The 24,277-nt window shown below is 47.0% G+C and overlaps 1 protein-coding gene across 2 annotated transcripts in view; it reads left to right on the top strand.

Annotated features, from left to right (window-relative positions):
• The first annotated feature begins 14,353 nt into the window (after positions 1-14,353).
• The window catches only part of HS3ST3B1 (heparan sulfate-glucosamine 3-sulfotransferase 3B1), a 41,318-nt gene continuing 31,394 nt past the window's right edge, over positions 14,354-24,277 (top strand). For both annotated transcript variants that reach the window (XR_006656134.2, XM_024564933.3), the window contains exon 1: positions 14,354-15,393. Coding sequence is in view for 1 of the 2 variants with exons in the window: in XM_024564933.3 (XP_024420701.2) it covers positions 14,840-15,393 (554 nt within the window). In the remaining variant the exon portion in view is untranslated. The remainder of the gene's footprint in view (positions 15,394-24,277) is intronic.

Here is a 24,277-nt window from a genome sequence, read left to right as displayed (position 1 = left end):
GTTTTGCAAGATGAAAAGAGTTCTGAAGATCGGCTGCACAACAATATGAATTACTTGGCACTACTGTACACTTGGGAACAGTTAAGATGGTAACATTTATATTATGGATATTTTCCCACAGTTCAAAATAAAACCTAAAAAAATTACCCTAAGGCATCGGTTCTCAAACTCAGGCACACATCAGAAGCTAGCTGGGGCCCTTGTCACAGCACAAACAGTGGCCCAGCTCCCCAGAGCTCATGGCCGCCAGGAACCTGCTCACACTGCTGCTCCAAGAGCCACACTCTAAGGGCCACTGTTCAAGGCTTCCATAAAAGCGTTACCATTTTTCTTTCAAGAACAATGGGAATTTGCTGGTATTTTCACAAACAACACTCAGTAGCCGAATTCTCAATGAAGTGGAGCTTAATTATTGCTAAACTTGTACAATGTGTCAGGCATGTTATTAGGTACCTTATATATGTTTTAATTTGACCCTTGCAAACTAATTTATTTATTCAACAAGTATACATCAACAGTATACAGTCTCCAGGGCACTAAGCTGTGTGTCCAATGATAAACAAGGTTTGTATATTCCTAGCTGGGGAGAATAATGATACAATGAGCAAACAAAAAAAATAACCTAGTTATAAATTGCCAAAAGTACCGGGAAGGAAAAAAGTGCAGTTGAGCTAGAGAAGATCTACTTTTTCTTTTTTGGCGGGGGGGGGGGGGGGGGGGGTTCTTCTTTTTTAAAAAAGTTTTTAAATTTATTTTTAGACAGAGGGAAAGGGAAGGAGAGAGAGGGAATAAAACGTCAATGTGTGGTTGTCTCTTATGCGCCCCCTGCTGGGGACCTGGCCTGCAACCCAGTTATGTGCCCTGACTGGGAATCGAACCATGAGCCTTTGGTCTGCAGGCTGGCACTCAATCCACTGAGCTACACCAGCCATGGTGAGAGGATCTACTTCTGATAAAATTATCAGAAAAGGCCTTTAAAGAAGTCTAATTTCAACTAAAACCTAAAGATTAGAAAGAACCAGTCATTGAAGACTGAGGAGAGGAATTATGAGGAGAGGAATCAGCATGTGCAAAGTGCCTGTGATAGGAGAAAACTTGTAATATTTAAGGATTTGAAACAGGCCAGTCAGTGTAGCTGGGCTGTAGCAATGAACCAAAATGTAGGACAAGGTGAGTCAGGAAGGTGAGCAGAGCTGGAGCGTGCAGGGGTCTGCAAGCTGCAGTAAAGATTGGGGGTTTTACACTAAACATATTGGGAAGACACTGATGCCTTGTAAGCAGCAAAGAGAAGACAGTCTAATTTTTGAAAGGTCCTCCTGGCAGTAGTTAGGGAGTGGGTTGCTGGTGGGGCAAGTTTGGGAGTAGGGAGGCCAGCTGGGAGTCTGTGGCAGTAGGACCAGAGAGGAGACAATGAGGGTTTGGACTGAGGGAGCAGCAATACTAATGAAGGGAAGAGTGAAGACTCACGATATGTGTTGTAGAACTGACAAGAATTGCTGGTAGATTGAAGATGGAAAGTGAAGAGAAGGAAAAAATCAAGGGTTCATCCATGTTTCTTGCTTGAGCATTTAAGTGAGATAGGGAGGAAGGGAGCATAAATGGGGTAAAATCAAGATTCCTAGCCTGAATATATAAAATTTGATATTTTGTAAGATATGCAGTAGAACTATTAATGATTTGGTTAGATGAATGAGTCTAGACCTAAGAAAAAGAGGTCTGGGCTGGAGATGCACATTTGGGGTCATCAGGCCATTGAAAGTATTCAAAGACATTGAATTAGGCAAAATCCTCTAGGATAGGGGTGTCAAACTCATTTTCACCGGGGGCCATATCAGCCTTGTGGTTGCCTTCAAAGGGCCGAATGTAATTTTAGGACTGTATAAATGTAACTACTCCTTAACAAGGGGCAAGGAGCTCTACATTTGGCCCTTTGAAGGCAACCACGAGGCTGATGTGGCCCCTCTGTGAAAATGAGTTTGACACCCCTGCTCTAGGACCAGGTGAGTCCTGAGCAACACCAACATGTAGACATTTGCTAAAAGAGAAGGAATGAGCAAAGGAAACCAAGAAGCAGTAAACAGGGAGGCAGGAGGATAAATGAAAAAGTATAACGTCTCAGAAGCTGGCAGAGGTAAGTGTCAAGTGTATAAAGCAGTGTGTTCAACTCAACCTAGTGCTGCCATAATCTGCTCCAGAACTTATGTCAAAAGAAGACAGAAAAGTGTCCACTGGATTTGACTTGGCTTCCTGGAGGAAGCAGCTGTCTTGGTCAGCTCAGGTCTCCATGACAAAATCCTGTAGACTGGGTGGGTTAAATGACAGAAATTGTTTCCTCACGGTTCTGGAGGGTGGGAAGTCCTAGATCCAGGTGCCAGCTGATTCAGGGTTTGGTGAGAATTTTATTCCTGGCTAATGTAGCCACCTTCTTTCTCACTTGGCTGGAATTGGAATGGGGGAGAAGAGTGGTTGTGAGCTTTCTTGTATTACTTCTTATAAGGACAGTAATCCTATCGGTCAGGGCTCCACTCTTATGGCCTCAATGAACCTTCATTGCCTTCTGAAAGCCCTGTCTCCAAATATAGTCACACTGGGGGTTAGGGCTTCAACATAAGCATTTCAGGGGCCGCTGCAGTGGTGGCCTGTGGGGGCAGGGACAGGGTGGTGGGGCGCACAATTTAGTTCACAGCATAGGGAAATTCTGGGAAGATGGCATCATCAGCATAATCAGCCTTCTCTCCTCCCTCACTTCAATTCCAGGTCCTTTCCCAAGGCAAATACCTGGATTCTGTGAGTACAGATCAATAAATTGTTTGGAGGAAAAGCACCATCTGTTCTCATGTGAACACCTGGTTTTCTCGGTCCCAGAGAATATAGCAAGTGGTCCAAATGTTCTGTATCTATTACAAAGGGGTTGCAAGAACAGAGAGTCTGTGCTTCAGTAGGAGGTTGCCAACACTGCCTCACTTACAGGTTCACAGGGACACAGACTGTGGTCCCCTCCACCACCACAGGACTGCCACCACTTCAGCACCCCAGCAGCAGGACCTGAGCCTGTGAAAGGATGCACAAGGGAATGACACTCCACAGGGCCCCACTGCAGAGAGGAGCAATGAGCAGAACCCCCACCCTGGACCCCACTACAGCGAAGCCACTGGGGCAGGCAGGCAGCCTAAAGGAAGGCGGAGAGTGGTGCAGCACATTTAAGTACAGCACAAAAAACAGCACGGAGTTTTTGAACCTGTGGTTTTGATCTAAAAATTTAGTAGATGAAGGAGAAAATGGGTACTGGTGAATTTCAAACAAGTTGCCTAGACAATCAAGTGAAAGAAATATCTCAAGGAATAAACTCTAAAGGAAAAGAAAATAGGAAGGAAAAGATAGGATACTTGGAGTTAGATGCAGGAGTCCAAAGGGAGTAAAATAAACAGAAGAAGAGAGAAGTCTACAACCCCGGATATAAAGACAAGTATCTACCAGTTTCTAGATAACACGGCTACATAAAAGGAAGAAAAAACCCAGAAAGGCACAAAAGCTGAAAGATTGTGAAAACACATCTACAGACAATGGACCTTTTGAAAAAAAATAATGAGTTTTTTGTGTATGTACACAAGTTTAAAGATATGTATGGTTTGCCTTATCAGCTGCTGCATAACACACGAGCTCAAAAGGTAGTGACTTAAAATGACATTTTATTCTTCTTGTGAATCCGCTGGTTCCCTGGGTCGTTTCTTCACTAGTTGCACTTAGACGACTGGCATGAACTATCCATCTGGCCCTTGAATAACATGGGTTTGCCCTGCACACTTTCACTTACATGTGGGTTTTGTCAATAAATATATTTTGTCAATATATTACTTTGTTATGATTTTCTTAATAACTCTTTTCTCTAGCTGACTTATTATATACAGTGTAGAATACAGATAACATACAAAATCTGTGTCAGTCGCCAGTTTATGTTATTGGTAAAGCTTCTGGTCAAAAGCAGACTATTAGTAGTTAAGTTTTTGGAGAGTCAAACATTAGGTGCGGATTTTCAATTGCAGGGGCTGGTTTGGTGTTTCTAACCCCCATGTTGTTCAAGGGTCAACTGCACTTTTTTATTTTCTGTATTCCTGATACTCTGGCACCCAGGGCCTCACCAAGTTGACTGGGGAGAGAGTGCTCCTCAGTGAGTAGCCAGTCCTTAGAAGTAAAAAGTAACTTGCCCAGGAAGGTGCCTTTCACATGCGAACCAACCAGTCCAGAGCAGTCCTCCTAACCACATCCTCTGACTCGCCCCTACCTTCCAGGAGGCAATCTACCTCTGTCCCTGTCACGCAAGACCAGCTACCAGATGACTGGAGACAGTCCCTGTACCCCAGAGCCCAGTGCAATTATTCAAACTAGTCGATCCTAAACCTGCTCACCCTGCCTTGCACACCTCTCCTGCAGAAACCATGGTAAAGGGTCTTGCCCAGGCCTCCCCCTCCCTCCCTCTGCATTCTGACTGACCCTGGTACTTCCCCACACAGACCTGCACGGTGGGCTGTGCCTTCGGTGTCTAGGGAACTGTGAGTAAAGTGTGTTTCTTTGTGGCGGTCACTTCCATGTTTGCATGTCTTACCATACCTGACTAAAATAAATCCCAGATACACTGCAAATACATGGCTACATGGCTACATTCATCTGGAGGGTCAGCTAGGGGCTGAGCTCAGCTGAGTGTAACTGCAGATAGGAGTGTTGGATATCTCCCTGCGTGTGATCTTTCATCATCAGGAAGGCAATGCCAACATGCCCTGTTGTGCAAGCGCTTCTTAAGCCTCTGCTTGTCACGTTTGCTGATTTCTCATTAGTCAAAACAAGCCATGTGGCCAAATAGCATCAATATAGGAAAGGACTGTAGAAGGCAGAGACCCCAAGTGGGACACCATTAATGTAGCGGTCAACCACGACCATCAAAAGCATGTAAGAATAGTATACCCATAGAATGGAATGTTATGCAGCCATAAAAAAATAATGAAGTACTGAAACATGTCACAACCTCACAGCACCTCAAGACATGCTAAGTGAAAGAAGCTGGATGTAAAAGGACAAATACAGTATGATGCCAGGTTCATAAGATATCTGCAACAGATAAATCAATAAAACCAGAAATCTGACTGCCTGTTGACAGGGCATTTGGGAAAGGAATGGGAGCGACAGCAAACATGCATGGGGTTTATTTTGTGGTGATGAGCATGTCCTAAAGTAAGGCATCTAGGATGGTTGTAAAACATGGTGAACATGGAAAACCAGTCTGGGCACTTTAAAATGGTGAGTTTTCTTTTAGATGAATTGTATCGCAATAACAATATTGCAAAAAAAAAGAAAAAATATAAGAATATATATATTCAAACTATTATTTCCAAGCCAGTAAAGGATAGGGAAAGAAATATCAAAAACTCAGTCTAACAGAAAAAAGTAAATGAGATAAAAGAAGCAAAGACCAAGGGGGGTAAATAGAATCTAATATAAAATTCAAAAGTAAGCTTAATTGTATCATTAATTAAAAGGGAGGGCTCAATTATTTCTGTAATATTAGGCTGAAATGTCAGTATCATGGAGTCATAGATGTTTCTTTTATTATTATTTTTTATTGATACTCCACATATTTGAGGTATTTCCTAATTTTAAAATATATGTTTAAAGTGGAGTAAAAGAAAAAAAACATAGCTCACAAGAGGAATTATTTTTAAAATTTTATTAAGAAGTGAGGAGTAGATAACACCAAGTGCTGACGAGATGGTGGAGCAACAGCAGCTCTCGTTCATGGCTGGTGAAAACACAAAATGGTATAGCCACTTGGGAGGGCAGAGTGGTAGTGTCTCACAAAATAAACATTCTTTTGCCACATGACCCAGGAATTATACTGCTTAGTGTTCAAAAAATTTGAGTTGAGAACTTATGTTCACACAAAACCTGTACACAAATATTTATAGAAGTTTTTATTTATAATTGCCACAATCTGTAAACAATCAAGATGTCTTTCAGTAGGTGAATGGATAAACAAACTGTGATACATCCAGGCAATAGAATTATTATTCAGCACTAAAAAGAAATGAGCTATCAAACAACTGAAAGACATGGAAGAAACTTAAATGCATATTACTACGTATAGAAGCCAATCTAAACAGCATACACACTGTGTGATTCCGACTAGAGTTTTCCCTACCATCCAACAGTACAGCGTTCCTATGATACCTTTCATAACATGGAAAGGGAAGAGTCAACAATTATCATTAATTTTTATGTCTTTATTTTGCTCACCATGATGGAAACAATTATGTCCACTTTTACTCTAAGTGTAAAACCCTTGCGAGTGATAAAGCGCAGAGGCTCACTGATGCAGTTCAGAGCCACTGTGGCTGATGCTGAGACGCTGAGTGTAGATCCTCAAGGTGCACACTGTTGCTACAGCAGCTCAATGCCAAACAAACACTGAACACTGTTTTTGCTTTTTGTTGTTTTTCGAAAAACTGAAAGTCCTCTTCAAATGTCTTTTGGCTAGTGAAAACAAGTTCTAATATAAGTCTTTGGTAAAAGCAAAGTGGCATGAGGCAAACTTTCAAAAAGTGGGGGATACCCATATATGACATTGTGGAAAAGGCAAAACTCTAAAGACAACAAAAAGATCAGTGGTAGCCAGGTGCTTGAGTGGAGGGAAAGGTGAATAGATGGATGTGTTTAGGGCACTGAAACAATTCTGTATGGTATTGTAATGGTGAATACATGTAATCACACACTTGTCAAAACTTACTGAACGTATAACACAGAATGAACCCCAATGCAAACTATAGACTTTAGTTAACAATAATGTATCAATATTGGCCCATCTATTGTGACAAAGGTACCACATTAATGGAAGGTGTTAATAATAGGGGACCTGTTTATGGAGCAGTGGTGATGGATATATAGACCTCTTTGTGTTTCCACCCAATTTTTCTGTAAACCCAAAACTACTCTAAAAATGAGAATGAATAATAATTATCTAAACTCTCAAAGAATTACAACTAACAGAATACTTCTCAAGAACAAATGAGTTCAAAGAATAGATTGAATGTTTCAAATAAAATGCCTTAAAACAACAGAAGAGAAAGAAAAGCAGCTGCTAATAGAGATCAGAAAAGAGTGAAAGAGAAGAACAAAATGAAGACATACAAAGAAATGAAAACAAATTCATTTTCAAAGATCTAGTAGGCAGGCTAAAGGAAATTATACACACATAAAACTTGGAATATATCAAAGATTTAAAATATCATAGAGAAAATTATAGAAAAATGACAAAGGAGACATAATATATATCCAACTAGTATTGTTGAAATATGGAGCAAACTAGAAGGAAAGAACATTATAAAATAAGATAGTTTCTGAAGAGGTGAAATCAACCATAAAGCTGGTGAGGTATGTTTGTTTCAATTAAAATTGATACCGAAAAGCTAATACTGAGATGTAAGCTAGTGAAATAGAATTCAACTACTTCTAAAGAAGTAGAAGAAGAAGAATTCAACTTCGAAAGTAGTGAATAATTTGAGTCAACACTTTGGATATGCATGTGTTGCGTGTAGACTGTCTCCCTGAATTCAGTCCTGAAGATGCCACAGAAGCAAGACATTCCAGAACCTCGGGTGGAGGAAATGCGAGAAAGCCTAGGGAAGGTGGCAGGCTCTTCTGTTCCCTTGCAGGGGAGGAATATGGTAGCCTCTGGTGGAAGAGGGACAGGTGCTACAAATGGTAATCTGCTGGAGAGGCACTTCTTCCTTTGTGTCTGTCTCCTACCACCTCTGTTGACATATAATACAGAAACACATAGACATAATAGTATCCTGAGTCCTGAACCCAGATACTTGCAGTTACCCTGAGAGGTGGGGTCAACTGAATTTGGGAGGGAAAGAGGCTGAATAGGTCATAGTTGAACCCTGTTTGCAACACCAGTTTCCCTCCTGCCCTGAAAAACACGTGGGGGAGCACAGGCTGTGGCCTGGGGTCCTGCCCCTCCCCAGCTGCATATAATCAGCCAATAGCATGAGCTCACTGAGAAAAATCAAACAATTGAGGCACACGAAAAGGCAGTGAGAAACAGAGATGCCTGCAATCACATACACAAAGGTTGAAATACTGTACAGTTGACCCACGAACAATGTGGGGATTATGGGTGCTGACCCCTGCACAGTCAAAACTCCACCCATAATTTAACTACTTAACTCTAAAACTTAACTATTGGTAGTAAAAATCTACTGTTGACTAGAAGCCTTACCTATAACATAAGCAGTCAATTAACACATATTTTGTATGTTATATGTATTATATGCTGTATTGTTGTAATAAAGTCAACTAGCAAAATGAAAATACAAAGAAAATCATAAGGAATAGACAATACATTTACAGTATTTATTTTTAAAAATTGACATGCAAGTGAACCTGCACAGTTCAAACTCATGTTATTTAAGGGTCAACTGTACTCAGTAAATATGTTGATTTGCAGACTGGGTGCCACCAAAGAATAACCTAGCAATGTTCTATGCCCACAGAAAGCAGAAGTTTCATAAAATTCTAAGTGGAAAAATGTGTCACCCAAGAACTTTATACCCAGTCAGATTTTCCTTCAAGTCTAAAAGGGCAATACACAGACATTCTCAAGATCTCAAGAGGTACAGCAGCCAGAACACATTTCTCAAAACATCAATAACCATTTATTGTATGAATTCTAGCTAACTACATTATGTATAAAGAAATGAAACTCTCAGACTCCTTGGCTTTCTTGAATCACATAAAAATAAAACTAAGAGTAAACAACTCATGGATTATGGTTAAGAGTGTAAATATATTATCAACCTTGATAAAGTGAAATAAAGTATACACTAGTTAATTTTTTAAAAGTTAGAGGGGTAGAGATAAGTATAATAAATGTGCTAATTCAGCCACTTTTCAAACAAGGAGTTAATAAATACTGTCTTTAAGCAAAATCATGCATTTTTTGAAAATCATGACTCCAAATGCATACATTTTATTTTCTTAAGTTTAGAGGTACCATCTAGGAAACCATACTCCTAGGGATAAACAGACATTATTACTTCAATAATCTTCATTTTTAAATTGAAGCTATCTATAGTTGGCATTTTTAAAAACACACACACAGTGATATGGAACGATCATCCACATCATGGCTGAACACTATTATTTAAGGCTCTCATTTGAAAAAATTAATAGGCTGGGAAGTATACATTTGATTACTTGTATTTTTGTAAACTATTTAGCAAGAGTGGTTACCTCTGAAGAGAGACTTGGAGTTGGGATCAGAGAATCATAGTTACTCTGTTTTTTTTACAAATTTGAAATTTTTTCAGTTTGAATGTTTTCATCCCTGAAGAAAAAGAAGAAAAAAATAGCATAATAAAGAGGAAATAAGAGATGAGACAGTAGATGCATTTGACTAGGAATAAAAAAGTGGGAGTGTGTTTGGATGCTGATGTGAACCAGATCATGGAGTGAAGGGAAAACTGTGTGTGGGGGGGTGGGCGTTCCCTGGAGAGTTTATTAGGAAACTCTCCCAACTCTCTTTATTAGGAGTTTATTAGGAGTTTATTTGGTGACCTGGGGACCAAAACCTGTAGAAGCAGGCTTGATGCAGACTCACCACTCACTGCCAACCTGACATGAACCTCTGGAATGGGCTTGCCCTTCAGAGTTGTCTGGAGTTGGCTGGGATGGCCAGGCCTTTCCCTCTGCCTCAGTGAGTGGATGGGGGCCACCCGGGAAAGGAGCCTGAATGTCAGGTGGTGCAGTCGAGGAAGGGCAGACAGCTGGAGGCTGTGTGCTGACAGCACACCAGCAGCTGAGGCAGCATGTCCTTCACTGAAGGGGTCTGAGTGTAACATCATTGTCCACCACAGGGAGGGACTGATGACTCAGAATCAAAGATGTGGGAAAAGAGATGCCCTTGAGGGAAAAGCGGCTGAAATCTCGATGGGGGTCAGGATGTGTTGAGCTGGCCTGTGGCTTCCTGCATTGTGACAAGAGGGAAGCAGGAGGGAGTGGGGGTGGTGCTAGTCAGCATGAAGGTTTGCTGGAGGAAAGGTGTAGAAAATCCCCTGTCAGCATCTGTGGTCTCAAACAAGCTTTGAGGCTTGCTGTCTCTGGTGGGAGAGGGCACACAATACTGGGACTGGGAAAGCAGGCCTCCTGGAGACAGTTAAGGGAGCTGCAGGGTGCCTTTATTTGCCTATAGGAAGTTAGTGCTGGAAAATTAAAGCAGGACCAATAATTTCTGTGGCGGGATTTCCTCCAGCAACTCAGCAGCTCAGGCCAGGAGGGATGAAGACAGGCTGAGCCTTGGAAGAGTCCCATTGCCCAGAAAGCACAGTGAAGGGACAGAGGCATGCATACGAGAGGAGCACAGTGATAGACAGTGGTTCTGAGGCTCAGAAGGGTTGTGTAACTTGTTCAATGTCACACAGTGGTTAAGAGGCTGGGAATCAGATTAGGAAAAGTCATGCAGCCCTAGTGCATCACACACCAGGGTCCGGGCAGGACAGACATGTTACACTCCAACTGGGTACTTTGAGGAGTGTATGTAATAAAAGAACTACTTACAAAGGTGCCAGTGGACAGAGAACACTCAGGAGCATCACAGTGCCTTGGTGGTATAAGGCAAGCTGTCTTGACCATCTTAGACCTGAGGAGGTGAGGCAGACAGCCATCGCAGAACTTGGTGGCACCAAGGCTGCATGGAAGACATTTCTAGGAGGATAGCAGCCAGCCTTTGATGACTCAGCCAGGAGGGAGCCTGGGCACAATTCTTATCCCTCAGTCTTGCCATCATTTCCTGAGGGCAAAGGAACCTCTGGCCCAGAGCAGGGGTGCCTGCAGGAGAAGGGATTTGGAATCAGCACCTGACCTTGACTCCTCAGGCCACAGAGTCAGCAAACCAATCTGGGCATCAAACTGCTGTTATCTATAAGATATAGCAATCGTCCCACCTCTCTGATTTGCAGAGGGCTCCTCACAACGGCAACGCTTACAGCAAGGACGCGCTGCATATGCAGGCGTGGGGCCCTGGGCGCAACTGAGGCTGGTGGGTACCATTCCCCTAGGCACAGCTGGAGCTCAGTGCTGGGAAGCGTTTGATGGCTCTCCGTGGAGCTCTCCAGCCATTCTTACAAGACATTTCTAAGCCCCGCAGTGCGTTTGGCCAGTGGCTCTCCGCCCGATGAGTGGCACCCTCGACCCCAGGAGAGGGGGGCACCACGACCAATTAGACATCTCGGAGACTTGGGTGGCCACAGGGGTTCCGGGAAGCGAGGGGGGTTGGGGAGCCGCCCCAGAAGCCCTAGCAGAGTGGATGGTCTCCTTTCCTGTGTGCTGCAATAAACTGTAGGCCTTGGCAGCCCCCGTTCAGCCTCCTGCCACCCCATCTTCGAGCACCCCCTTGCGGGCGGGCAAAGAGCCGTGGCCGGAGGGCGGAGCCAGCTTCCTGCTGCGAACCTCCCAGAGGCAAGGGGGTAGGGGTGGGGGGTGTTGGTGGAGGATGCTCGGGCATGCGGGGAGCCTTCTACTACTGAGCAGCGGTTAAGGGCAGAAAACTGGGTTCACGGTCGACATCACCACCCGCTCAGTACAGGGTTGAGCCTCACGTTCCGCATCTGCAGGAAAGGGACGCGGGGGAGATGATGTTTGCCGAGGGCAGAGCCCCGCGTTGGTATTTCGAGGCTCAAGCTGGGGCTCCAGAGCTCCGCGGGAGGATCAGTCAGGTGGGCTGAAGGGCCAAAGCGTTGGGTAGCGGCCCACGTCCTGCTCCGCTGCCGCTTCACACTGCGCCGGGTGACGCTCAAACCCTAGATGACACACCGACGTTGTTCGGCAGAAGCTGCCGGGCAAGCGAGCATCGAGAACCCCTCCAGTGTTCTCGTTGGTGGGGGCTGAGGGCCCGCAGAGTGGACGCAGGCGGGGACTTGGCTCTGGGGAACGCTCGGGACAATTTCCGATGCCCACGTCTTTGTTTGCACTGCTTCCCTCCCCTAGCCCCCCGAGAAAAAACTCCTAAACATGTCCAGCGGCCTCTATTTGTAATTGCTCACCCTTTTTTTTTCCCTTTTACAAAGACTTTGCTAACCCTCAAGATAGAGACCATTTTTTGTTAGAATTACCAAAATCTTTTTAAAAACTATAAGATTCACACCCAACCAGGCCTGATGTAGCCACACGGGAGTTTCGATTCTCCCGAACACACACAAATCATAAGCCACTATCGCCCCCTCCCCAAACCCACACAAGTCAGCAAGCTTCTAGCCGCCTAAAGAGGGAAGACAATAACTTCATTTCCCCCAGAAATAACGTGATTTTGAAGACACCCTCTTCAGAGACACTACCGTTTCCCTTTCATATTTCCAAAATAAACAGTCGGGCTAATGGTCAGAAACATATTCTCATGTTTCAGAAGTTAGACACACACACACACACACACACACACTGACACTCACACACAAAGGGGAGGAATAAGTTACTTCTCCCAAAGAACAAACGCAACATCTCAGCGACAAGGGAAAAGAAAAGCTGAAAAAAAATTCTCCGCGAATATAAACGGGGGAGGAAAATCCTTTATCTAAATTATTTCTCTCTCAACAGTTTTGTAGGAAAATATCTTGGGCTCAAGGTAGTTAAAAAGAGGTCGTGCGGAGCACAGCCCGGGGGCGTCGGTCCCTTCTGTGACAGCTGGGTGATCTGGACCTTCCCGGGTCCTGGCCGCGGCTCTCCCGCACATTTTCGAACCTGAGGTGCTAACGGCCTAGTAGCTTTCTAAGGGTCCTCCCAGCGCAGGGGACCCACACCCGGAGTAGAGCTTTGGAGACTTAGGACACTTGATAAATGCTCGGGAAGGAAGCGAGAGTGTGCGGGGCTGGAGGCCCCAGGCTAGCTAGCCTGGGACAGCGCGACGGACTGACCAGGGCTCTCGGGTCGGGTTCCGCTGGAGCTGATGGCGAAAGGCAACCTGGCGGCGGCTCTCGGTGAGTCACCTGGAGGACCACACTCAACCCCTGTTGCCGCGCTGGGGTGGGAATCGGAAGGAACGTTCTGTCTAGGAACGGTGCACAGCCAGGCAACCAAGGCCCGTGACCCCGCCGGGGCCAGGTTGCAGGCACCTAAAACTTCTAAACACCACCGCGATGAACTTGAACACCCTGACCCTGCGAATTCCGTACGCCAGCGCAAGAATGCTGCAGGGTGCTGAACCCATTGTCAGCTCTTTCCCCAGCGAGCAGTTACAGTTCTCCCCGAGCTCAGCTCCTCCGCCCCCGCCCCGCCCCGGGAGGGTCCCTTTCGGAGAAGACGGGGAAGAGCGGCTTCCAGTGGATTTTGACTATTAAATAAATTCAACTCACTGATCGACCTACTCCTAGTTTGACTTTAAAAATTGATGAGCAAAACCAACTCCTAATAATTAGTGTAATAGGTCAGAAAGCCAAACTGTCTCCTAGATGAAGGCGAATGTTGACTTTATTATTTATTTATGGAAAAGGGAGGATTGAACATTTTCTTAAACTTAACGTCCTTGAGAAACTCCTACCCGGACAAAACTTTCTACACGTGACGTTCACACTCACTTTTCCATCAGGAAACTTTTTTTTTTTTTTTTTTTTATACCAGCCTTTACCTCCCTGTTAATTTCTCCCTCCCCCTTTACCCTTGTCTTTCTCCAGCAGTTTGGGAAACAGGAAGATTTTTTTTTTTCCTGAGGACAATTTACGCCGATTCCAGCTAACCGGCGGACCAAGAGAAATAAACTGGCAAAATCAATCAATCAATCAGTGATTTCCAAACACGCTTTCTACTTTAACTTCCCAAACTGGTGCCTGTCCCGGGAAGGCCCTGCTCTGAATCCCCCGCTGGTTTGGGAACAGCACACACAACCCCCCTGACTCAGCCACTCCAACCCTCTCCCTACGGCACCACACACACATCACGAGCCCGCCGGCGACACAGCTGGATGCGGAATCGCATCCCAACATATGCGCAACTACAGCCAAGGCTGGCACCCAGGGAGCGAGCGCAGAAATGCGCGCGGGTCCCGAACTGCACCACTCGGTGGGGTCTGTCCTCTTCCACAGCTGGGTCATTCCAGCATCCTTCCTTCCATCTGCTCCAGTCACAAGCCCCTGGCTCAGCCCTTCTGATCCCGCCCTTAGCCCCTCGACCAATAGCAGCTCCAGATCACTCTCCTCCGCCCCAAACCCTTTCCACACCCTCACGTACCGGGAGCTGGTTGGCTGCTGAACCCTCAGCGAAGAGGCGGTATTTGCAAGGTGGTCCGGGTTTCTGGTAAGTGGAGCGACCTGTCACTCTCAGTGGCTGGGCCCGCCCAATCCACCTCGGTCTCAGACTCTTCCTGCGCAGTTCTCCTTCGCAGCCTCTGCGAGGAGGTGCCGGGGCTGCTCAGGCTCAGCCCGCAGGGTAGAGAGTAGGCAGCCCCGGCCAACGGCCGTACGAACCTTCCGGAGTGGCCAGGACGAGGGAGTGCAGGGTTCTTGTGGTCCAGAGCGGGACATCGCGCCGCAGGAGCCGTCCCCAGGCCAGCAGTTGCCGCCACCCGACTTTCATTCTACTTGCGGCTCCTCCGGGCAACATGTCAAAAGCCGCGGCCGCTTCAGCTGCCGCCGCCACCTGGGGAAGAGCAGCGGGAGCAGCAACAGTGGCCCCGGGCGCGCGGGTGCAATAAACCCAACCAACGGGCGTCCGGAGGGCCCAAGAACCCTCTCCGCGTGCACCGCTCGGGCAGGGCCAGAGCCATGTGCTGAGCCATGCCCCTCGCGGAGCCCGCGGGCAGCGTATGGGGCAGCGCCTGAGCGGCGGCCGATCCTGCCTCCATGTCACCAGCCGGTTTCTGCCGCAGCCGCAGCCGCCCCCGCCACCGGTGAGGAGAAAGCTCGCTCTGCTCTTCGCCATGCTTTGCATCTGGCTCTACATGTTTCTGTACTCGTGCGCCAGCTCGTGCGCCGCGGCGCCGGGGCTGTTGCTGCTGGGCTCCGGGTCCCGCACTGTCCACGCCTCTCCAGCCCTGGCCCCCGGTCCCGACGGGGCTTTCCCTGGGCTGCCGTTCCAGGCGGCGCCAGTCACCACGTTGGCTGCGGACAAGGAGAGGGCCGAGAGCGCAGCGAGCCAAGAGGAACAGAGTCCCGAGGCGCCGGACTCCCCCAGCTCCATCTCCAGCTTCTTTAGTGGGTCCGGGAGCAAGCAGCTGCCGCAGGCCATCATCATCGGTGTGAAGAAGGGCGGCACGCGGGCGCTGCTTGAGTTCCTGCGCGTGCACCCCGACGTGCGCGCCGTGGGCGCCGAGCCCCATTTTTTCGACCGCAGCTACGACAAGGGCCTGGCCTGGTACCGGTGAGTTTCCTGCCAGGGCCAGGGGCAGAGGTGCTGGCTGCCACCCAGACCGGAGAAGAGGGAGACGAGGCGGGTGCTGGGGCAGTGACCAGGATACAATCTCGGACCACCGGGGGCGGGAGGGGCAGAGGGAACGAATGCGCGGTGCTGGCCCGCAGCGCTGAGAATCCCTCCCCAGCGCGGTACCCGGTGTGCAGTGGTCGGGGGTGGAGGCGCTTGCTGCAATCCATAGAAACTGCTCGGGGAGTTCTGGCAGCTCATAGTACCCTAGAATTAATCAGTAGAGCCCTCGCAAAGGAGGGACAGCGACTGAGATGGCGCTCCAGGCAAGCACTCAACCCTGTAACCGTGGCCGTGTCTCAAAAGAATCAATCCAGTGTTGCTCGTATTTTATTCTTCCTCTCTGCGCCCGGGACGTTCTGCGCTCCGCCGGCCGCAGTCTCCGCCCTAACCAACTTCTGGAGCAGCTTCTGCTCCCCAGATGGGGATGTGGGGGGTAGGAGTGTTGGTGCTTTTGCTCAGGCCGTGGAGAGTCTGGTCACTAGTTTTGTTACAGTCCTCTTGCTTGCTGGAACCCGAACCCAAAGAGGGTCACACTCGCTTCGCTGGAGAGTAGCTTGGGTTGCGAGGGTGAGCTGGGCGGGCTGCCCGGCGCCTTCGCCAGGCGGGCGCGTGGGCAGCGGGCGGTGTGCGGCGCGCGGATTGTGGAGCGGTGCTGGTCCCTGTCGGGCAAAGGCGCGCACTGCAGCGGGCGCGAGCGGTGCGAGGCTTTGAAGGCTTCCCAGCGCCCTAGGCGCGGCCAGTCAGTTTCCGTCTCTCTGGTTTGGGTGCTGGGAGAACGAGGTCGGGAACGTGCGTATCTCTGGGTCCTTTACACATCTAGGCACAAAGAATATTGAGGGCCCATTGATTAAGAAATGTGGGTTGCCTGGAGATCGAGGCTTCCAGAAACTCCGTTCTCCAGTCCGGTGGGGGGTCCGGGTCCAAAGGCACAGCGGCCCTCGGGTCTTAATCAAGACCTCTACCCAAAGCTTCCTGCAGCTGCCAGTCTTTGGGGTGAGTGGTTGGGTTAACTGAGCTTCTGGTGAGGCGGGGGTGAGCCTAGGGTCCAGGCTCCAGCCTTCGGAAACCTCATCGTCAACTAGGGGTCCTGCCCTCGGCCCCCATTCCATCTATGTGGTCACCCTCCCCGTCCCATCCCCCCGCGCCCCAACCCTTCCAAGTATGACTCGATCCACTCACCCCTCCAAGCCGTGTAAGCTTCCAAGAGGCTGTAGACTTCGGAAAACCGAAGGGGAGAGTCGAGCCGAACTTCATTCCCTCTTTCGGCCCCTGGAGAGGATAGAAAATAAAGGGGCGGGGGGCTGACCCAGCGGATTAAAAACACTCTCTTCCCAGGCACCCCCCTCCCTTTTGTCCTTGGTGATTGTGTTAGCAGTTGCCCAAGTCTCGAGGTGTAGCCTGCCGTGACAGTCACCTTTCCCACCCTTCCCAGGCCGTGGACGCCAGCTGCTAAAAATGGGGTCTTTGCAGTCCTGGCTCTGGCAGGTCTCTAAGTCGGGCCGAGCCTCATAGCTCTCCTCGGTGCTTTGGAATTGCGTGGTTCTCCGCTGGGCTGGGAGGCGGGAGTGCGCTGGAGCGGTCAGGTGCCTGGCGGGCACATGGGGCCTCTCTAATTGTAAGCTATTGTCATTGATCGTATTGTTGTTATTACTTGTACCATTTCCACTGCGTCTCCTCGTGGGATGCTGATCCCGGGGCTCCGGTGGCAGGCGATCACTCGCGCCCTTCTAGGTGGAACCCACCGGAGGCAGCCCGGAATTTTTTGAGATCAGACGCACGGGGGCCGGGCTGGGAGGAACTGGCAGAGAACTAACTCAGTCTTCCACGTCAGGCAGTTTTTAAAGCACCTGGGGCAGGCTGTGGAAATCCCCATAGGAAGACTCACGCAATCTCTTAGCCTGCTGCCCTCCACCTGCTGCGTTCCTTTTGACTGCCTCAAACGCTGCAGAAAGAACGAAATCCCTCTGGAAACCTTTACCGAGCGTCTGCACAGCAGAGCACAGCCGGGAGTCTAGGGCGGGACAGACGCCCTGGGCCCCTGTAGCGGCAGGACTTGGGGGCCGGGCCGCGGGAGTCGGTAAGTTCCTCGTTCTGCTGGGCCATCTCCCTAAACCGAGGAGCGGGGCTGTTCGGCGGGGAGGCCAGAGGGCTGCGGCCCTGAGGATTGCAAGCACCGCAGCTCATCCCAAACTTTGCATTCCCAGCTGCTCCAGCAGCACACGGCGTGGCTGCTGGGTTAGTAGATGTTCTTTAAGGAAAAAAAAAATAATGCCCTCTGCTTAATTAAAGTATTTTGGATGTCGGAGCAAATGTGTGGACTTAGAATTACTTTGAAAGCGGCCGTTTTAACTTTAAACAACCACACCGGAGGAGACGCCTGAGCCAGACCGCTTTTGCTAAAATCCGGTGCGGGGGAAACACCCTTTGCCCCCGCCGGACAGTCTTCCCTGGTGGGCCCAGCCCCGCTGCTCGCCAGAAGTGCCTTCTCCGTTGTATCTCCCTGGAGGTCCGCACAGCACAGCCGATTGGAGAGAGCACAAATAATAATTAACCAGAGAGGGTTGCAGTTCAGACACGTGTTTAAAACAAGTCCTCATAACTAGAAAATTGGAGAGAGGGGAGACATTTTGAAAGCATTTAGATATTTTGAAGTCATTAAAAGACTGTGGGCACGGATGGGTGAACCCGAGGGTCAGCATCATAATCCTCAGGAGAAGGTCTGGTCTGTGTACCTGTGAGTCGTTAATGGGTTTAATCCGTTGGTACACCGTCCTGCCAGTGGCCTAACCAGTAGCCCAGGGTCTGGGCGGATCTGCGCGTCTCGGAAATTGATTGTCCTTCCTTCCACTTGGCAAAAGAGACACCGTCAGCCAGAACAGGAAGGATCGTGGTGGGATGGAGCGCACCGTGGTGGCGACGCGGTGCTGACCTTGCCACCGGCCAGGGAGCCAGAGATTTCCCCCTGCCTCAGTATCTACTGCAAAGATCACACGCGCCTGTTCGCGAGGCCCCTCTGCCCTGGAACCTGAGTGTGTTTTAGTCTGGGATTAAGACTCCTGGATTTGCTTCTCCAGTTCATTATCCAGCCCTGTTTCTCAATCAGGCCTCGCATACTTAGCACACGGAGTGACACATCAGGACTCGGTGAAACTGGCCTTTACCCTCCGTTCCCGGTCGTGATGGTGTTTGAGAACTCTGGGGCCCGGGCTCGGGAGAACCTCGCATGTGCCAGGGTGGAGGAAGTACACACCCTGCACATTTAGGCTCTGAATATTGAGTTAAACTTAAATAGATACATTCTTTAATAAATTTCTTTGTGATTTGACGTAAATTCAGTAGGTTTTCACAAATTTTGATGACCTTAGTTTGGGAATTAAGTTAGCCAAATGGTGTGATTATTGTTTTTTATTACCATTACTATTAATAATAATGAAATATGCCTTAGAGTTATAGGGCAGAAATTCCTTCCCAGCCTTGACTCGGCTTTCCATTTCTGGTTATACAAAAATAAGCTGACACTCTAATTCTGTGGCCACATCAAAAAGAAAATGTAGTGTGTGTGTGTTTTAATAATGTTGGTAGCTCACATTCTTGAATGTTTTCCCAATGTGCCAAGTACTGTTTCAAATTTTACAGGATTAGCAAATATAATCCTTATTACAATGCTGAGAAGTAGGGACTTTTATAGATGAAAAAACACAGGCACAGAGAGGGCCAGGAACTTGCCCAAGATGTCTCAGAAAGTGGCAAAGCTAAGAGGTCACACTGCTGCTCCAGAGGTCACTCTGTCCCATGCTTCTTCGCTAAATGACCAGAAGCGTGATGGTGGTCACATATGAAGAGTTCAAAACTGGGTTTGCTTTAAAAGAGCTTGAGTTTTCTGAGGTGCCACGTGACCTCCGTGTGGATTGCTCACTCTGTCACTCACTGTAAAAGGCCAGCAGCTCCACAACAGGCCGGTTGCTCTCACCAAAGTTGGTTTATGACTAGAGTGAGGATAATTACATCACTGTGGCAGTTTCGCTTCTCTGCCTGACCTGGACAGTCAGACTCAGAGGAGTCATTAAAATGACAAAAATATACTTCAAGTATAAAGGCTGAGAAAACAGCGAATGTCCCTTTAGAGAATAGATTTATTCTCTTCCATTTGCCCCCATTTAAGGCTGGGAGGTGTGGAGGACATAAGGTTAAAAGAGATGTTCCAAAACCTCTTGGAATGAATTTATTCATTTAAAAGAAGTGTAGTGCCCCAGGTCAAGACTGAAAACATTTAACCAGAAGACAATTGGAGCTAAAACTTTGAGTAGATATTTTTAGAATTAGATTTTAAAACCCAGTAACTTCAGAAAATCTTTCCTTCTCAAAGCTAGTAGCTGAAAATAGCAACTTTTCCTATATTTTTAATTTAATAAATGCTGAGAATCTAATTCTCCCCTATTTTTCTAGTCCATTTCTAAAAACTTGTTGGCAAAGACTTTCTGTCTTCACTAAAGGAAATTTGAGATAAGATCTGATTGGGGATAATCCTTTTTGAAGTAATTGTACTTTCTCAGCCCTGGAGCTTAAACCACGTCTGTAACTCACTTCAAGCTCCTGGGTGCAGATCAGAATTGTACATTTATATGCAACAATTTGAAATACGAACCATCATGTTACAAAGCTGTCAAGATTTATTAGCAAGACAGTGTAGCATGTGTTGAACTCTGTTTTTAATTAGGCACCTAAATTAGACCATAAAATGGTTGATTAATCTTTTACAAGTTGAGGGGAAAATACAACATAAATTAACCTAATCATAAGTGTTTTCCCAGATGCTCTTAGTTAATAAAATAGTCAATATTTAATAGCAGCCTATTTGTTTTAGATGAATAAAATGCTGAAAAGTATGAATTTAAATTACACTTATTATCTTCCAAATGATATGTTATCATTGAACAGGCCTTTAAAAATTAGGTTGAGCACATGTCTTAAAAAACTACAGTTTGACTAAGCTGACTAAAGTAGACTTGGCCTTCTTAAGGAAGCCTGATTATTGAAAAAATTACAATTTAATATCGGTTACTATTTATAAGAGATTTACAGCTAAATTTGTTATTTGAAATTTTAAAGTGACCTGTCATAGCTTCTGTTTTTCTAGTTTTGTTTTCTATTTTTGGTTGATGAAATATTTTTAGCTATCTTGAAAAAAACCTCATTCCAAATATGTATGCTAATTTACCTTTTTGTTTAAAACGTGGGACATAAGGTTTTCTGATTATATAAGATGACCCTTTGAATCACCAAAGTTATTTAGAATTAAAGGTGCACCAGGAACTTCAAACACAAACCCATCAGTCAGCTAGTGCTATGAATCAGGGAAATGGCATTTATTTAAAGCTTCAGAGCTAAAACACTACTTGACTAGACTGCTTGCCTCCTGCTTCCTGTCAGTAGTTCCTGAATACTTTACGTTCTCACTGTGTGAACATGGAAATTAAGTTGATTGACATAAGCACAAAATACTCACTTTGAAGGCAGAGCATAATGAACATTTCTTTTGCTGGGAATATAGTTAGTTTCTGAATAGGGTACTATCTCTCTCATTTCACAGTCTGTGATTTCAGACACTATGGGACATTTCATCCTAGGCTGTTGGGATAGTCAGGAATCCCGGCAAAATGAATTCCCCAAGTATGTGGCACATTTTCAACCATAATGAATACAATATGCTGCCTACCTCAAATGAAAACGTTCACCATGATCGAAACGAAATGAGATACTGATATTTTTGAATACTACTTGTAAGTAGAGCATGAAACTTTAAAAAAATATTTTATACACTACCTGCTAAAACTCTATTTCTCTCAAACAATACCAAAATTAACTAACAACAAATAAACCTGATGTTAGCATATATTGATTTTTCTTTCTAATTTTACATTTGGGGAAAAGCGTATGATGTGAGGAACAATTACCAGCTTCATAACGTGACAATAAATAATTTTCGTTGCAGCCAAGAGGCTTTCTGCTAAAATACTGCCAATGCTAATAACCCTACCCCATTAATTTTCTTTGTACAGAGATAAAGAGTGATAGTATTTTCGTTCAGGTTATGTCTGTATTTTACATTTTTTCTTTAAATGTCCACTTCTGGGACTTCAAATATATTAAAAATCACATAAGTTGCTGGGTCATTTAAAAAATTTACTTCGGCGTGTCATGGATGAAACATGTTTAAATAGCAAAGCTCTACTGACAGAATTTGTTTGCCTCCTGGACAGAGCTGCTTTTAAACATTATTCGTGAGGGTCTGTGCAGAGTTTGTTTAAAAGGACTGCCAGAGAGGAATTTATATGTATGTGTGTACACGTTATTATTCACTGTGACTTTAAGTTGATAAATTAGTTACAGACCAAATAAGCTCTTGGAATAAAGTATTTTTCTTCTAAATACAGCAAATGTATGTGTTAAAATAGGACTCTGGATTAACATGACGTTGATTGCATTTCAGCCTAGGCTAGACTGTTTTGAGTAGATATCTGTCAGTACTTTTAAATACTTTTGGTCAGAATGTGAATGATCCGGTGTGTTCATCAAGAAACTGGCTGGGGAGGGGAGAGTGGGGAGGGCGGCGATGCAAAATACCTGTTTTCTCCCAAATCTTTGTCCTACACTGCTCGACATGGTCACACTTGCTTAGAAACCCTTAAAATACTGAAAGATTGTTCTGGGCAATATGAGGCTTGGGCAACAAATGGAGAGTGGGGAAAAATATTGGGAAAGGAAGTGAGAAGCAGCAGATTTTTCACGTGTACCCTTGAATTAACGAATGGGGGTCAAGAGGAAAGGTGTGGTGGCAGAAGTGTCCAAAATGGCCCCAGACAGGCCTCCGAGTAGCCACGTGGAGGTTGCTTTCCGGCAGCTGCAGGAGCTTTCGCTTACACCTCGGACTCCGGAGGTGGCGGAGCGCGCAGCCACTGGCGGAGAAAATGGCTCCGCGGCTGACCGGCCTAGGGGATCAGTCAGCACGGCCCCTGTATCGCCTGGGATCGCTGCTGCTGGTCAGGGGACCGCTGAGCCCAGGAGACGCAGGGTCCAGCTTCCTCGCGTTGAGGGTGGGGCCGGTCAGCGACCCGGCCCCGGCTGCCCCTCGGTTCTGGGGGTCGCCTGCTGCACCCACACGACTAGCTGGAGCCGGGTGCCGGGCCTCACCTGCGGGGCTGAGCCTGCAGTGGCCAGACTGGAGCTCACAGTGGGCGGTGCCGACGGGCCTGGCCTCACGTTGAATGGCCCGAGGGGCCGCGGGTAAACCAATGGCTTCTGGTCTACGCGATAGCCCCACCCACAGGGGCGGGTGGAGCAGGCGAGTGCCGCCCGCGAGGGTACAGACTTTCCCTGCTGTTCCCAGTTGGCCCAGAACTGCTTTCACCTTCGGAGCCAAACTTGTATCTGGTCTGTGGTGCTTCCTTCCTTTTTTCCTAAACCCTCCTGCACAAATGTCCCTGCCTTTTGGAGGGGAAATGCCGCTTGTCTGAAAATTTGCTTCTCTTGGACAGGGCAGTGAGGACTCAAGTTCCCCTCTGATTCGGAAATCTCGGCCGCACTGAGACTCAGTGGCTGGTTCACCTCCCCAGCACTTCCAGTCGGCTTCCCAAGTGCTCCTCCGGGGCTCACACTCCCTGGTGGCTCTCCTTTCCTCAGCCCTATGCCCACAGTCTGCAGCTAACCCCCAACTCAGAGAGGGGAAGGAATGGCTCCTCTTTGGGCAACCTGTAAGCAAGCCTTTCTGCTCCCCCAGCCTGGAGTTTGGGCAGGAGTCCTGAGGAGCTCAACCTCCCCTAGTTCTCTTTAGGAGGAATGATGGGCTGAAAAGTGCGTCCAGTAAGGATGGGATTAACCGGGTGGCACTGAGATTTAATTCTGATGATTGCATGAGGCAGTCTTGTTTTCTGGAAGGTTTTGCAGAGGTTTAGGAGATGACCTGTATTAAAAGGCCGGCAAGCTCACATAGGACCTGCTCGTTGCTGCGGGAGAGGTTGAAACAAAGCAGGATTTACTTCACACATCCATTAAAATAAGTCCCCCCCCCCCCCCCCCCCCCCCCCGGGAGATGACACACTGAGCCAAAGATTAGAGAACATGTAATTCAGCACCAGACCACTCCTGGTGCCTTCCCCTAGCTGAAAGGACTGTCCTTCCCCCTCCTGGCCTCTCTGGCTGGAAACTTAGCCTGGTTCAGCCCAGCCATTCCTCTTGATGTGTGCTGTTCATTAGGTCCCTGGTGCCCTCCTGTCTGATTGCCTCAGAGTCTACAGCACTTAGCCTATGCTGGTGTGCCAGTTAACACAGATGCACAAAAAAGTAAACATCCTGTTCCCAGCCAAGACCTTTTTACAGTAGACCCTAGCAAGTGTGTGTGGGGGGTGGGGGTGGTGAGAGTAAGGTAGGGAAACTGATCATGACTCTGTCATGGACCCGAAATGCTCAAAGGAAAAAGCAAAAAGTGACCATTTTAAGTCTTTTTCTATAGCTAATGAATAATACATTCTTATAAATCACTTTGACCTATGTTTTCATTTATCTAATAAAACTTTATTACTATTAACTTTTTAAAGTATATAGACTTTATTTTTTAGAGTAGTTTTAAGTTCACAGCAAAATTGAGTGAAGAGACACAGTTCCTTACCGTACATGTCCTGCCCTCACATAAGCACAGCCTGCCCCCCTAACGACACGCAAGACCAGAGTGGTACATTTGTCACCATCAGTAAACTTACAGTGACATGCCATTATCAGCTAAATTCCATAGTTTACATTAGGGTTTACTCTTGATGTTGCATGT

This window comes from Desmodus rotundus, chromosome 9 (assembly GCF_022682495.2).
Source record: "Desmodus rotundus isolate HL8 chromosome 9, HLdesRot8A.1, whole genome shotgun sequence".
In the NCBI taxonomy this organism is placed as follows: Eukaryota; Metazoa; Chordata; class Mammalia; order Chiroptera; family Phyllostomidae; genus Desmodus; species Desmodus rotundus.
Note: the sequence above shows the minus strand (reverse complement) of the source record. Positions and strands in the feature narration are given on the sequence as shown.